General features: G+C 41.1%; 1 protein-coding gene across 6 annotated transcripts in view; it reads right to left on the reverse strand.

The window, feature by feature from the left end:
- Positions 1-4,103: 4,103 nt before the first annotated feature.
- Positions 4,104-17,312, reverse strand: part of OPA1 (OPA1 mitochondrial dynamin like GTPase) — an 82,692-nt gene continuing 69,483 nt past the window's right edge. For all 6 annotated transcript variants that reach the window (XM_048865487.2, XM_048865484.2, XM_048865483.2 and 3 more), the window contains 2 exons: positions 7,131-7,208; positions 4,104-4,539 (listed from right to left, as the gene is read on the reverse strand). In XM_048865487.2, the coding sequence (XP_048721444.1) occupies positions 4,480-4,539; positions 7,131-7,208 (138 nt within the window). In that variant the 3' untranslated portion in view covers positions 4,104-4,479. The remainder of the gene's footprint in view (positions 4,540-7,130; positions 7,209-17,312) is intronic.

Below are 17,312 nucleotides of genomic sequence, written 5' to 3' on the forward strand. Positions count from 1 at the left end.
CGTCTCACAGCCAGCAGCCTTTTGTGCTGAGCCTGCCAGGTCTGAAGCATAACAGACCAGGGTCAATGACAGGGCCAGGGCCACGAAGGGAACTCCCTGAAACTGGTAGTGCGATACGAGTGGGGTAGATGCTGAAAGGACGTTGAACACGGTGTCCACCTGCTCGGCCATCTCCTCCACCTCTAGGCCCAAGTTCTTGCCCACCCGTCAAAGCAGAGCCTGGTGTTCTTTAAAATCGTCTGACGGGCTGGCCCTCAAGGGTCCTGCGACCACCTCGTCCAGGGACAAAGATGACTGTACCACCGGGGGAGGCCCCAGGGCATCATCCACCATGGGGGAGGGAGGTTGAGGGGTGGGTGCAGTATCCTCTGAGCCAGGTGCCGTTGGTACCGTCAAAAGTTGCTCTGAGGTGGCGGCATGTGCACGGTGCGAAGGGGGCATCGACATGACAAGCACACCCCACACACTCCAATAAGGCCACGGGCCACGCTGCCAAGGCAGCGCCGTTGTTGTCGACGCAGCCTCGGGTGCCCAATTGCGACGATGGGATCTGAGCAAGGGGCTGAACTGCCCTTCCATGCCAGAGGAATCCCCTTCCAGGTGGGGCTGTCGACACCTGAGTCTGCCTGCTGACCGTTACGGTAAGAAGGAACTGAGAGGGCGTAGGGCTGGCGGGGTCTGATATAGCAACACGTGAGCATGGCACTCAAGGGGACGCCACTGCTGACCCTTCGGATACCACTAAGGCAAAAAACTCCGACTGTGTGTGCGTGGGCATGCGCACACTTAAAATAGAATCGACATGAGCAAGGACTTGAAGAGTTTTGTTAGTAGAAGCCTGACATTAAATCAAAATAGTAAAAGATGTAACCTTTTATTGGTACCGGTACTCCTGTGTCTATGATTTAGGCTTTGCAAAACAGGTAAGCAACATCTTTAATATCTGTGTTACTTGTCAGGATTTTTTTTAATTGTTTTTGTAACATTTTCCTGAATCTTCAAGGCATGGTTTAGCACTCCAGAACGCACCTGTTGATAAGCTGACTTCCATTTCATCATAATTCTCAATTCCATTGTCTTACTAAACATCTGTGTGGTATAAGAGAATCTAACATTAAATCCTGGTACCCAGTGTAAAAGCCTGTGAGAATTTCACTTACACTGAGAAAAAGTTTTCAGAGTAACAGCCATGTTAGTCTGTCTTCGCAAAAAGAAAAGGAGGACTTGTGGCACCTTAGAGACTAACCAATTTATTTGAGCATGAGCTTTCGTGAGCTACAGCTCACTTCATCGGATGCACGGTATGCATCCGGTATGCATCCGATGAAGTGAGCTGTAGCTCACGAAAGCTCATGCTCAAATAAATTGGTTAGTCTCTAAGGTGCCACAAGTCCTCCTTTTCTTACTGAGAAAAACATCTATGAACGACCAAACCATGAGAAAGCTGATAAGCTTCTCAAGCAGGGACCATGTCTGGTTTATCTGTAAAGCACTATGCCTATACATAGTGCTATATTAACACTACCAGTGAAATACTGTAGTTTATATATAAGGCCCATTGGGTTTGGTTTTTATTTTATTTACAATTTCCTGGGAATTTATCAGTCTGCGTAAAAAAATTAAAAACAGGTGAAAATCGGTAAAAAAAAAAACTAAAAGGAGGGGCCAGAAGGCAGGAGAGGTGAAGGGATTGTTCCACTTCCTGTGGGCCTGGCTCTGCAGCTGTCAAGCATTCTTGGCTGCCAGGACACGACTCCCTGCCACTCTGCATGGGGCCATGCTGAAAGTCAGGAGTGGGCTCTGTCTGGCAGGTAGAGCAGACTGGGGTGGTCACCGGGTTCCCTGCCCATCTCTGGGGGAGCGAGACCGGCAGGGAGCTGGTGATAGGGGAGCAAGTTAGGCAGGAAGCCCCTCTCAGCTGTCAGGTCCCAGCTCCCTGCCTCTCACGCCTCCTCTGCACAGCAGCAGCCACCAAATGGCCTTTACTCTCTTCTGCCGCGCCATTCCGTGGGGGCTTTGAGGGGGCAGAATGTGGGTTAAAACTGGTAAAACCCAAATCCTGACTTTATCAAAACCCGGGGATTTTTCAGGAAAACCTGATAAAAAACAGAACCAAAGGGTGTTATTTATACATTAAAACAGTAGCCATATTCAGCAACTGCATAACGCTCCATGTTCCTAGATCTCAAAGCACATTACAAAGGTGGGGTACCTTTATCATTGTTTTACAGATGGGGAAACAGCCACAAGGAGGTTTGGTAACTTTTCAACTGTGCATACGACATGAACATTTTGTGTTCAAAGCCTGAACTTTATTATTTTCCCTTCAATTACATCTGCATTCAATAAATACCCAGCTTTCGAGGAACACATGATGCTAAGTCTCAGATCAGCAATAAATTACAACCAAAAAGTTGATATAAAGTTTAGTTGACATCATGCTGGAGAAAAGGTGCGTACTGACCACTGGATGTGACATTTTGCAACATTCACACTACACAGAGATTTCAAACAGTGATCTTGTCAAGTAAACGAAAAAGGGTTTTTGTACAGAGAGGGATTTCATAAAAGTACAGACTCATTCATGTGACAGACAATCCAGGGAATCTGCTTTCCTTCACAGTTGTGGAAACAACTTAAACTTCTGAAGCTACCCACAGTCTGTGCCAAAAGATCATATAAACCAATTTACCTTTTTTCTAAAATGCACTCATTTTCCTGTAATCAAGTGGTTTTAAGTAAAGAGAAGCCCCAATGCTCAATCTGTTCGATTATTTTGCCATGTTTAATTTTAAGCACCACTGCATGAAAACCTACACGTTAGTTTTTTTACACAGTGGTGCTTAAAGTTTTATTTTTGATTATCAAATGTTAGGGGTTTCCTGTTCCAGTTGCTCTCTGTGTCTGAGAATCAAAACGATAAATGTTCTTACATACTTATTTCTTCTCATTCTCAATTACTAGTAATTCAAATCGTTTGCCTCTTTCAGAGGGAAGAATACAAGGCTATGTCAATTTCCTAACCTACATTTTGGGGTAACTGCACAATGAACTGTTTTGAACCTGTCTAACATCCTCTTCCAGGGCAGTATTCAGCACCGTATTCAGCACCGTCTGTCAATTCTAGCTGGATTACTACACTTGTATTAAGAGTGTCTGGAGAAAAATAAAAAGGGGCTTTAAAAAGTCATCGGACTTCTGTGAAATTGTATTTAGATCATTTTCTTAAATCTGTCTCATTGACAATTTTAACAGCAATAGAAGCTAAGTTGAGATATGTAAAAAAAGACGATGTTCATTTATGTGGGGCTTATATTACACAAAATGTATAACTGGCAGACGAGATAACAGAAGAAACAAGTAAAATCAAGTGAGCAAAATTCTATGTGACACCTCAAAGAATTGGTGAATATTTGTTTAATCCACCAAGCTCTTGTATGTCACTTGCAGACTGCGTTGGGGGCAATCTGACAGACTGAAGGAATGACAACCACTGAACATTTATACCCGTCTAAACTACACAAAGCAAGTGGCTATGAAGGGATCTTGTGTATTACACGACTTTAAAGCAATTTTGGCCTCAAAGTCCCCAGTAAAAAGAAAATATATATTAAAAAATCTGGGTTTTGATCTTTTTTTTCTGAAATGTTTATTTGAGAGGGTCAAACCAAGTGAGTTACACTGTTAAATTATTTTACTGTATTACCCACACACATAATTAGCTTACTTTCCAACAGGATATGGGAAAAGTTAACAGGAAACCCAGTTAGTGTCCAGGCAACCCCCAAAATGAAATGTGATTGGCTATGATTCAGCATATCATCATCTACTAGGAAAGCAGCCATAAAATGAGCAGCTGTTGACATCATTTCCTGAGCCAAACTTTTTAAGGAGTCAATGAATGACAGCCTGTACTTTTCAAAATACAGGAACTGGCAGAATTCCTTGGATAATGCTCAAGCGCAAGTGCTTAAGTAAAGTCTCTCTCTCTCAGATCTCCCTTCTCACCACAATGTATTTAGAGGTGTACCCTAGTGATTGAGGATGCTTCACATACTGTATACAGATACAAACAATATTAGTTAGAAGGGCATTCATTCATGTATGTACAAATGATAAATCTTTATTTCAAACTCCCAGGATTATTTGCAGGCAAGAAACTGACACTGGATAAAAGCACGGTATGAATCTGCTCCAGTACAGCCACACTAGACCGCAGCCAAGAAATAAAAGCCTCTCCTTCCTCTCAGGAACAGAACTTAATTGGGCAACTTTGGCATTCCCTCCTCTCGTCATTTCAACACAACAAAAAATGGATTCTGCGGCCACGTTTGTCTTGCTTCAAAAATTCAAATGGGAGGTTTTGTTCAATACTTCTCAGTCCAATGGGAGAAATTACTTCCTTCACCCCCTTTGACAACGCAGGATACTTCAAAAAGGTACGATAGGAAGAAGAATGGGACAGAACAGCCATTTCATTCAGTCTTCTTTGTGCAATGCATTTTGGTAAAGGCCCGCATTCTTATGGTAAAAGTGCAGCTGAAATATAAAAAGGCAATTAATGTAATTAAAAACAGGTGCAATTATACTATACAGTTCAGTCATGATGCCTTATATACTCTGAGAATTAACACAAGAATTAGGTGATGGACATGAATGAAATCTGAAAGTGACACTCAGATCTGAGTGCTGACAATAATAATTTTCGCGTGCACTATCTAGCACTTTTCATATAAGGATCTCAAAATCCTTTACAAAAACAGAGGTATCGTCACATTTTGATTACAATGAGCTATAACTGATCTCACATTTTAATGTTGATACAAACTGTGCACTCAAAGTGTTTCATGAGACCTGAATAACTAACCTAGAATTGTAGCTGCACCAGTCCCAGTATACGAGAGAGACCAGGTGGGTGAGGTCATATCTTTCATGAGACCAACTTCTATTCATGAGAGAGACAAGCTTTCAAGCCATACAGAGCTCTTCTTCAGGTCTAGGAAAGGAACTCACAGTGTCACAGCAAAAGCTCTCCGACTCCACCTACTACAAAGAACTCAAAGATGACCCCATACCACAGTTTACCCAGAAACTTAAGGATATCATCAAATCCTTCCTCAAACACCTCCAAGACAAACTCATTCCCCACATACCCACCCCTTCTACATACAAGGGCAGACCCATCATATCTGGCCATGGCACTCTTACTGGAGGAATACTGGGACTCATACAAACCAACCTCAAACCACTCACCACACAAAGGGCCAGCTTCCTCCAGGGTACAACCAACTTCCCTCACAAATGCCACAATATTAACAGGCTCCCTCAGAACACCATCCTCACCTCCATGGATGTCACTTCCCTACACATCGATATCCCTCACAATGATGGCACGACTGCCTGCCTTCAATATTGACAAGACAATGGACAAGCCTCACATATCCACTCCAAACACATCACCAAATTCATTCATTTCATCCTCATCCATAACAATTTTACATGCAAAACCAAATATTTTGTCCAAACCATGGGGGTACTAGGATGGCTCCCAAAATGCCAACCTCTTCATGGGCCACCTTGAAGAATTTCTGGACAAATAAATGCACCATGACACCAAATGATATACTTGAGATATATCGATATTTTCATCTTCTGAACAGACAGCTTAAACTCCGTCAGAGATTTCCACCACAACTTCAGCTATCACCACACACCCATTAACCTTTCTCTGGAGCACTTCCACATGAGCATCAACTTCCTGGACACCACAGTCAGCTTCAACAATGGAACCCTAGAGACAACTATATACAAGAAACCCATGGATCAGCACACCTACCTTCATAGATCCAGTAACCACCTCAAACACACCAAGAAATAGGTTATCTACAGCCAAACACTCAGAGAACACGGAAGATGCTCAGAGGAGAAAGTCTGGGATATACTCTTAACACACTTAAAACTGTCTTCACCAAGCAAGGACATACCACAAGAGAAGTGGCCTGTATCATGGAATGGGCCACCCAAATACCCCAAGAGAACCTGCTTCAATACAGAAATAAAACCTTCTCCAACCTCACACCCCTAGTTGTCACCTACCACCCCACACTGGAACCCATATAAGGTGTCAACAACTACAACGGATACTCTATTATCTTGAACCTCCACTTCTGGCCTTCAAACAACCCCCCAACCTCTCCATGCTCATCATCAGAAGCAAGCTTCCCTCAGACCAGGACACACCAACTCAAAGTGACATCAGACCCTGCCAGAACAACAGATACAAGACCTGTAGTCATATCTCTACTGCTACAATGATCAACACCCCCCCAACACAACTTTCAAGATTCATAGATCCTACACATGCCTATCAACACGTGGTGTACCTCATCCAGTGCACTCAATGTCCCAACAACAAGGATGTGGGTGAAACCAGACAATCACTATGCCCTCGAATGAACTCAAACAGGAATATGATAAAAGACAAAAACACCCTATCACCCATGGGTGAACACTTTTCACAAAGTGATCACTCTATATCTGACCTCTCAGTCCTCATTCTCAAAGGAAACCTGCACAACACTTTGAAATGACAAGCCCAGAGGCTTAAATTAATTACTCTGCTAGATGCCAAAAATCATGGGCTGAACAGAGATACTGGATTTATGGCTTATTACAGCAATCTGTAACCCTCTAACCCTCTCTTTTTGTCCTATGACTACAGAGGTGTTTACAGGCCACTCTACCTTGAATGGTCCGTTACAATACATGTTAACTCCTTATGCTAAACAATCTGTTCCACCTTGCATTTTGCTGTGACATTCAGAGCATGTTTCCCAGACCTGAAGAGGAGCTCTGTGTGGCTCGAAAGCTTGTCGCTCTCACCAACAGAAGTTGGTTCAGTAAAAGACATATTACCTCACCCGCCTTGTCTCTTTAACCTAAAAGCACTTATACTATATTTCACATTCTTTTGCTGTTATAAAGACTAGAATCATAGCACTGAAAATTGAAATCAAAAAGGAAAGAAGCAAGGGAAAGCTGTAAAATGAAATGGATTTTCAGGAAACAATTCCTTCAGCATTGTGTGTGATGGGTTGTTCTGTGTGCAGAGAACAGTAAGAACATTGTACCTGCTTGAACAATCTACTTCTCCTGATGGAGGGCTTCAATGAAGGCTTCAAGTTTTTCCTGGATTTCCCGAACTTTTTCTAGAAAGATTAAAAAGATTGCCATTCAAATTTCTTGCTATTTTATTGAGGATAGATACAAAAAACCTCAACTATAAAGCAGAACAAAATCCAATTCTGTAAGCAATCATTATCCTAAATGTTTGATGCACTGAATGCCTTTGTGAACAGTGTCTGCATCAGACAAAAATACATACACTATCTTTTCAGGCTGTTTTTTTCTTTAAAGAACTTTTCCAAGTATATACCTTTTTCCATAAATGCTAATTTAATAATTCCAAAATGCAGCAAAGCAATCTGATACTGAAATAGCTATGTTTTGAAAAGCTCAGATTTCCACTGGCTCACACATGTCAAGTCAACTGTGCACCTGTTGTTATACTGTGGGAGTTGTTATCCATTAAGTAAAGTGCACTAATCCCTCTCTCTTTTAGCCCAATATCATTATTCTCCACATTAGTAGCACAAACACTATTAATCATTCAAGAAACAGTTAAAAGCTAGTGACCTAACAGGTAGAATTTCAAGCAATCAGACCTCAACGTGCAATAGACCTGGTACAAAAGACACAGTGCTTGGAGTGAAGAATCCTATCTGAGTTGAATATTCAATTACATATCTACGCTTGGTCCCCTGCATCTCAGCACTGATCAAAACGATGCAGTCAGAATTATATTCTGCAAAACCTCTAAATCTGGAATCATTTTCCCCATCAGCAAAACCACTAGCAGGACAAAACTATATGCAGTCACTGAAAACAAAATGTCAGTAGGAAATTTTAAAAAACCAAAACCCTTGATTTTTTTTTTTTTTTTTACCATCACTGTGTCCCTCTCTCCCCCTCAAGATCTTGTACAACACCCTTCACTGTAGTGTCTACATGTTATATGTAAACTGCAGTGACCTACAGAACAGACTTTAAAACTTAATGGGATTGAAAAGCCTGCATGCTTTTCTCCCCCTGCTTGAAGTTCCTTCTTGTAAACCAGTGGTTCTCAAACTTTTGCACTGGTGACCCTTTCACACAGCAAGCCTCTGAGTGCAACCCCCCCACATAAATTAAAAAACACTTTTTTTATATTTAACATTATAATAAATACTGGAGGCAAAGCGGGGTTTGGGGTAGAGGCTGACAGCTCCAACTCCCTGAGGGGTCACAACCCGCAGTTTGAGAACCCTCTGTTGTAAACCTACGTAGAGCCAGTTACTCCTTTTTAAGTGTGTGAAGGAAAGGGAAGAAGTGGATCATTGCACTTAGAATAATCCGGAAATCAAGCATTCAGCAAATGTGTGCAAATGTTAAAATCTAGTTTTAACAAACTAAGAATATCATCTGGGATAAAGCCCCAAATTCCCTTTGTGAGGTTACAAGGGATGCTTCTGGTTATCTTCTTCCATTAGTAGTTTTCTTCATTTTCCCAGCTACTTATTACATTTTAAAAAACCGAAGCACATGACTGAACAGGGTACGTGTGCAGCTGGGAGCAAGCACCAAGTGTGATCACCCGAGGGAGTGTTTGTAGGAGGTAGCTAGGAAAAATAATCGTTTCATCTAGCAATGAAATGACCTAATCCTCATACTTTACACCAAAGTGTGTTTCAGAAACAAAAACAAATTAATCATTGTAGGATAAAAAGGACATTTCAGCGGACCAGATTATTTGGCTAGCATTTGAAATAGATACAGTAAAACAAGGCAGTCAGCTTTATTTCATGTTAACAGCCTGGTCTGGTAAGCTCTTGCTTCGGTCTCTCTATGACCTCAACCTCAAGTTGGCTGGACCACCCCCTTGAAGACCAGACGTAGTTTAGTCTCCTAACCAACTTTGTCATGGGGCATTCTAATGAGCAAAGAAAGGATCTGTACACCAGAGTGAACTTAGTGATAGTGTGTGCTGACCTGTGTTCCTGACTACCCTACACTGGGCTAAAACTACCAAAAGGCATTTCATTAAAGACTTCAGGCGATCTTAGTCTATACTCGTCCTATACACAATGATGAACATGGGTGTCTGAATGTTTACCAGAGCTAAAAATTAAAATAATGAGATGTATGGTTTTCAAGTGCAGCTTTCTCTCCAATCCCCTCTGCCCCCTGCCTGGGAAATGACATGTATGTTTGTTTTGTTAATCTGAGTGCATTCATATGCATCCCTCAGAAGTAGTGCTATTCAGGGCAACCAAAGTCTTGGCGCTTGAGACAGTCTTTTAGCTATCCTGGGTCCAGATAATTTCTAGTCTTGCAGATACGGACAGAGGGTAAGTTCCTGGTCCCATTAAAGTCAATAGCACAAGTCCCATTGACTCCAGTAGGATCAGGATTGTACCCCAAAGACTTAAAATATGACTGGAGATGAGCCCTCAGTAAAGCCATGTTGCTAGAGACAACATGCTACTGCTGGATTCAAAACTGCTTAAAGATTGTTTTTTTGTTTCTGCGGGCGGGGGGGCGCGGCGCACAACCCAGATCTCTTTCAAAGGCTAATTTTGTATTATATTTGACAAACACATCACAATTATTTTTGTAATTATGATGTATACTTCTTGCTTTGGGGAGTAATGTAATTCTGAACTACTTATTTTTAGTTTGGGTTGCTTTATTCAGTCCAACATTCTTTCCTCAAATATGATTTTTATATTGATCAAGCTATTAGTCTCACTGAAAGCAGACAGATTTAACAACATTAAATGCAAATATTTTTCCTGTTCAACCCTTGGTTAGTGAAATAGTCCAGTGCTGGAAATTCACAACATCAACAAAATCCATAATTTATGAGTTCACCCTTAAAAAAAAAAGTGTGTGTGTGTGGGGGGGGTTCGGTTTGTGCCAACAAGATCTACTTTAATTTTTCGATCAAGGCATGTTAAAGTACCAGGATAGCCAATGTTTATTCCACCAGAATGCAGTTCGGCAGTTGTGGTTGTTTAGAGAACAGACATACTAAAGTTGCCTCCATAGTTATCATAAGCACTTTATCAGTTTTTACACCTGGATAGAATTGAAGTGACTCCTTAACTGTAATAATTATGAGGTCTTTAAGTAACTTAACTCTTTGAAAAAAAAATTTCTTAAATAGAACAGTTAAAAAGTCTGTCAAGAAGTTATAATATAGTCATACTAAGCTTTGTATTCGTGGTAGGAATACAGCTTATTGCACTGAAACAGATACTAATCAACAGGTAAAATATATTTTTTTTCTAAAACCCACAATGCAATACACAGTAATCGTGCCCTGCTATTTAGTTTGCTTTTCATTTAGCATAACGGCAGAAAGCGTATTGATACAACTGTGGTTAGTACAATGATAATTTGAAATTCTTGGAGATACTTATTTTGATGAGCAACAGAGTGCAGTGACTGAATACTTCACGGTAAGTATGTCAGTACCTCCTATCATTTACATTCAAACAACGGGACGATAACTAAAATTGACCCAAACAGAAACAACAGATATTAACTGCCTCAACGTTTGGGGATGTTTGCTTCTGGATCCAACACACTTTGCTGTGAGATAGATTAACACTTGCCCCTTCTCCCAATACACACTTCCCGGGGTTCTGCTCCAAATCTGGGTCCAAGCTTCTTGGCTTGAGCCCATCTTCAATTAAACAGCCCAATTGCAATACATTTTATATTGCAAATGAATACTTCCTCAAAATCCAATAGGTTTTTGGATTTCAAACCAGGACACTTCTTCACATGAGTCCACATTAAGGAGATGGCTATGACATATTGAGGGTATTTATGTTGCAATATTGTATTATTCTAAAAAATAACCCGCAGACTACGAGATAAACTTTTAACCTGCTAACAAGTACGCACTTCTCTAACATACTGAACTTTCTCCAGAGTTACTATCCAATGCTCCAATATCACATCAGGCTTCCAAGTGCTACAGTTCTGTTATAATTTACTTCTGAAGTTTATATTTAGATGTTTCTCATAACTCTGATAGTATTAATACAGATGTGGAGTTATGAATGCATGATTCTTACACCACCTGTTAAACAGTGATCAAAACTTAAGTGAAACCAGCGTAGGAAAACTATAACAAACCCCTTGTTTCTAGCTTTGGAACAATGAAACACACAGGCCTACAGACAATGAATACCCATTCTACTTTCCATTTACCCAATGTTTACCTAAAGGATGAGCTGTTCCATACATCAATTCATTATGTCTCCTGATTTGGTCATGAATATTCCTATAATCTTTTCCCAATATCCCATAAACCTCCACTGACACAGAATGAAGAAATTCTTTATTCAGGCGGCTTGAGAGACCCATTCATGCTTGTTCCCTTTTTATCTCCACATGAAATGATACCGCTGCCCACTCATTTTCTTTTCATTAATCCTCTGATACTGACTCTAAAAGGCTCAAAACCAGACTAATTGATCCGTAATTAGGATTTGAATACACAGTGAATACAGAAAGACACAGCCAAGGATAAGGTTTACTTTTGCTGTTAACATCAATTTAGGAAGGAGAACCCCCCCCCCCAAATATTCAGTCTCATAAAGACAGACTGTCTACTTACTGGTCCCAACTTTATAGCTACATTATTAACGTGCCTCACCAGTAAAAGCATTGCATGGAGTGCAATAGCAGTGCTGTTAAAATTGAAGCCAGTTACCTTCCAAGCAAAGCTGATGAGGTAGGGGTGAATAACTTAAAGCAATAAATCTGAAAGAAACTTTTCATATAATGCTGTAAGAGTAAGAAAAATAATCAGCTTTATAATCAAATGACTTTTTTTAAAAGAGGAATTTAGCTTTCCAGTGTAAGACATTTCTGTCATGACTGAAAACAAATAGTGGAAAAGTTTCCTCAGAAGCTAGAAATTTTCCACAGAGGTATCCCTGTAGACAAAGTTGTCCTGTTCACTAATTCTTCTCTTTGATGATATAAATCTATATTTTTGTTTAGTTTTTCAAAATACATACATTTGACTAAATATAGGATCACTTTTGCCTTAATCTAACATTAAAATCAACATAGCAATACATCACTGGCAATGACATTGCCTTCTCAGAATAACAGGTGCTTAGATGGTGTGTGCCACAAACTCCTAGATGGAGAAATGCAACTTGAAGACAGATCTACGAATTATATCCAAAAAACATACGCATGCACAGGATATTACACACACACACACACACACACACACACACAGTTCCTCCTCTGCCTTGGTGGGTCCTGCGCTTTTTGGTGGATTTGTGGATTTGCTCACCCCAGAGGTTCACGGCAGCTCTGTTTGGCCGCTTTTGCTAGAGGCTCAAACCTGCTGTTCACTCAGCTAACCTCATCACTGGCCAGCAAGGGGGAAATGGAGAACAATCCCCGCAGTCTCTGTGTCCCACCTAGTGGGTCGGGGACAGGCCAGATCCCTTTCCAAATTAGACCTTCCCTTCTGGTGTTGCTCACAGAGCAGGTCAACTTCTGTGTCCGATCAGGAGTTGAGGAGATGGGGGCAACCCAGGCCCACCCTCTACACTGGGTTCCAGCCCAGGGTCCTGTGGATAGCAGCTGTCTACAATGTCCCCTGTATCTGCTGTGCAACAGCTACAACTCCCTGGGCTACTTCCCCCATGGCCTTCCCCCAGCACCTTTTTTATCCTCACTGCAGGATCTTCCTCCTGAAGCCTGATCACGCTTGTACTCCTCAGTCCTCCAGCAGCACGCCTTCTCACTCCCTGCTCCTTGTGCGCCCCCTCACTAACTGATGGGAGGTCCTTTTTAAACCAGGTGTCCTGATTAGCCTGCCTGCCATAATTGATTCTAGTAAGTTCTTAATTGGCTCCAGCTGTCTTAATTAGCTTGCCTGTCTTAATTGGTTCTAGTAGGTTTCTGATTGCTCTAGGGCAGCCCCTGCTCTGGTCACTCAGGGAACAGAAAACTATTCATTCAGTGGCCAGTATATTTGCCTTCGACCAGACTACTGTACCCCACTGGCTTGGGTCTGTCACAATACACACACACACACACACACACTATATCTTACACACACACGTATGAATGTATGTATATCAAGTAGTGCAGCAGCAAGAGGAGTTGCAGGTAACCTTTCCCCTTCAAGTTTCAGAGGAACAGCCGTGTTAGTCTGTATTCGCAAAAAGAAAAGGAGTACTTGTGGCACCTTAGAGACTAACCAATTTATTTGAGCATGAGCTTTCGTGAGCTACAGCTCACTTCATCAGATGTAACTAACTAACTAACAACTAACTCAAAGGATCAGTTTAAATCTTTTACTACTAGACTATCCATACGGCAGCAGTAGCATGAGTTTCTGAAGAAGGTTGTCATCCTGGCCTTGGAATAATATTTAGGACTCAAGAAACCTCCTAGAGCTTGTCTGCTTGGGGAAGTTATACTGTTCTCTGATAAAGTGTGAATTTAAACTGCTTTAGTTACAGCACTTTAGCTCCTCATGTGGACATTAAATACAACAGTGTCATAAGAACATAACATAACATAAGAACAGCCAGGCTGGGTCAGACCAAAGGTCCATCCAGCCCAGTATCCCATCTTCCAAGAGTGGCTAATGCCAGGTGCCCCAGAGGGAATGAACAGAACAGGTAATCATCAAGTGATCCATCCCGTCACCCATTCTCAGCTCCTGGCTGGGAGCATGCGTTCGTGTCACTTTCACACACAGAGTCATTTTTTCTCATTTTCCAAAGCTTAGTTGCTCTGGAAGGGGTTTAAGCAAAACTGAAAAAGCCACTCTTATTCCAGAATAAGACAGTGTCCACACAACGAGTTAAAGTGACATAGTTATACTGCTGTAACTCTACTAGTAAAACTCTCCTGTGTAGACAAGCCCTTACTCTTTATTGTATGCCTCTGCTCCCTGATTCTGAGATGAATATGAAGGGAAAAAACCCTCAAAAACTATTTTTCTTTTAATCTACAGATGGACAGTTACATTGTAGGAAAGGGGCCAGAGCTGTCTGTACTTAGTGAACTAAATCATAATACTTAGGACTTTACAAACATTAAGAAGGAATCTACACAAACATCTCTGTCTTGTAGGAAGCAGTTAGTATTCCCATTTTGCAGATAGGAAAACTCAGGTAGAGAGGTAAAATCATCTGCTCAGAAATCAATCACACATTTAGATCCCTGTTTAGGTAAGCATTTAAGTACATTTAAGTGCTTTCCTACGTAAAAGACTTTTCTCATTCAGGGCCTTAGAGGAACGAGCACAAGGCTGGCAGAAAACCTTTTGAGTTCTAATGTCTTCTCTGCAACTAAGATATGCTGCCTCCCAGTCTTACAAGTTAGACAATGGGAGATGGTCATTAGTCCATTCCTTGCCTATACAGGATTGCTCCCAGCTCGATGATCTCTGGTTCTTTGTTCGGGCTACTTTTAAACAACCCAAGAAACCGGGGCATCGAACACGCTATAGGAATCTATTCTGCAGACCAACACATCTCTCGGCCAAAAGTTTCTCCTGCCCTTCAGCCTGAAACTTTTGCTCGGTATCAAACCATCACCTACAAAAAAAGTTTATTCTTTAAAAAGAAGAGGAAATATTTGCACAGCCATGACATATGCATGCTTTAACTGAGTGATCACAAAAGGCAGGCCTCTGACCCTTGCGCTTCCTTGCCCTCCTCCCTCCTGTTTTTGGTGTATGTTGCATCCTCACGTGTCCGTCAGTCTATCATTCAGAGTTTGAGTCTACAGTCTGATTGGCACGGAGCCCCACCAAAGTCAATGGCGCCCATTTATAGACATCGAATTGCAGGATCAGGGTCTGAGATTATAAACTCCTTGACGATAGGGACCTATCTTCTATTATAAACTTCGACCAAGCACCTAGTAGAATGGGGGCACTATAAAACGACACTTATAACCCCTATAAGTTCTGGCTTCTTGTACTTTGTTAAATAATTCCTCTTCTTTTTGAGTGTTTACAGCCTTCTGATATTCGTAGGTTTTGATCTGTCCTTCCTTTTATCTGGCACTTATATTTTAGTTCTTTTAAATCTTTCCCCTAAGTCAATTTTCTCCATTCTGTTCCCTGAATTCCTTCTACACAAGAAGTTAGTTTGCTACAACTCCTTTACGAAAATCTCTGATTCGCTGTTATGAACACATCATCTTTCCTTCAGTAAGCAGAAAATCCAGTCTATAGTCAGACTGATTAGCACGCCCAGCATCATACTAACTAGCACATTATCCCAGTTACATATACAAAACCACACTGAGCAAATATAAAGGGGGCTAAGTGAAACAATCTCTTCTTGGTTCAGCCCTTTGTGCCACGTTCTTCCATATTCTATAGGACCATAGAAAACTCCAGTTCTTGCTAAAACAATGTGGGGGAAGTGTTCTAAAGATTGTCCAAAAAAAGTCAACTCCCAAAACAACCCCTATACCCACAAGTTACAAAACTTGCATCAACATGCCTTCTCCCACCTCACAAATCTTGAAAGGCTAAGAAGAGCTACTATAATTTACTGATCACTGCAGGGTCATGTCCTGCTGAATGTTAAAAAATTCTTTGACATTGGCTCATCACATTTTTTTGCCAGTTTCCTCTTGCTCACATACCATATTTTGCTCTGGATGTGTCCGACGGGAAAGCTAAAACTAAGAAAAAAGGAAAAACCACCCAGGCAGCCCTTAAAGAGAGAGAACATCGTTTATCACCTGCAAAGACAGATTTATAAGAAGAGGGCCCCCTCTGTTCCTTTAAGACTGGAAAACAGATGGGAAGTGAATGGACAGTCAGAGGGTCAAGAAAACACATGGGAGGTGCTACTTGTCTGCTGTATGTATGTTCCCAGCATAAGAAAGAGGTCAAGATTGTAACTGCATGGCTGGGTGCTGGAAAGGCCCTTTCTTCAAGCTGTTACAAAGACAAACGCTGTTCCTCATCCTGCTGTCAAACTGTTATAAATATTGGTTTGTCAAAAGCCCTTCAGTGGCTGAAGTTTTTTAAAAAAGGCAGAACAGCAGGATGAATCATGTGAATGATTCTTAAACAATTAGCTCATTAGTGTAATAAAAGCACTGCAGTACTGGAGAAGTTTAAATGGAATTTATAATAGTTCATATAGTAAATCCATGAATCATTAAAAATATACAGACTTAAAATGCAAGCTTGCAGAAAAGCTAGTGTACCACTTCGTTACTGGTAGCCAACATAGAATGAACAAAGCTGCTAACCAAGGTAACACCATAGTAAAACTAACATTTACGGTTATCAAATATGTTTCTTAAATCTACTGTACCATGCAATAGATGCGAATATATGGCAAGATTAAATAAATACTTTCTGTAAATTTTGAACTTCAAAGTATATTTATTGGGATTGGATAATCATGACACAAAAGCGTTAATCACATCTGTGTATAAGACTTGCTTTACAGAGCTAGGAAGATAAAAACAGCACTGTGATGTTTAACTAGCTGGAGCCCAGAGCTACTGGCAAAACTTAAGCATGTTTGCACTAAATCACTTTTCCAGCCCTTGAAAACAGGCAGTTCATTTTGGGTGCTGCTAGAATCCTGGTATTCTTGGTGGTATGGGGAGTGGTGCGAGGAGGTATTCTGCATGGCTGAAAGTACAAGTGAGATGCTATTACAACAATGGATATTGATCTTACTTTCAATGGTTAGCATCTTCTTAGAACCCTAAAACAAAAGCAAAATATTTAGCACACCCATTTTATATATCTCCAAATATAGCCAGATCTCCAGGAGTTGGTTTAACACATCCTAGTTTTATGGACATGAGCTCTTCTATGACCTCCTGATAGTGAACTGACCAAGTACTTTGTTCAACTAGACCACAACAGGAAACATCAGGGGAGCCTGCTTCCCCACCACAGATAGAGAATCTGTTGGTCTCTCTCTCTTTTCCTTCCTGTTTCAGGGGAGGATTCAGCCAAAGGAAATTTAGAAACCCCAGCGTGTATGGTTAACATGCTATAAGCCAGAACCATGACACCAGGTCAAACACTGCAAGGAACTGATGCTAGGAACAGAGTCTGGATAGAAGATGTTAATAATCATTGCTCAAATCAATCTAGCTACCAGCGCTAACGATACTTTATCCTCAAATCATATTGGAGCAAAGTTATCAACCGCGACTTAAGAGCCCCACCT

Source organism: Caretta caretta, chromosome 9 (genome assembly GCF_965140235.1).
Source record: "Caretta caretta isolate rCarCar2 chromosome 9, rCarCar1.hap1, whole genome shotgun sequence".
Classification (NCBI taxonomy): domain Eukaryota; kingdom Metazoa; phylum Chordata; order Testudines; family Cheloniidae; genus Caretta; species Caretta caretta.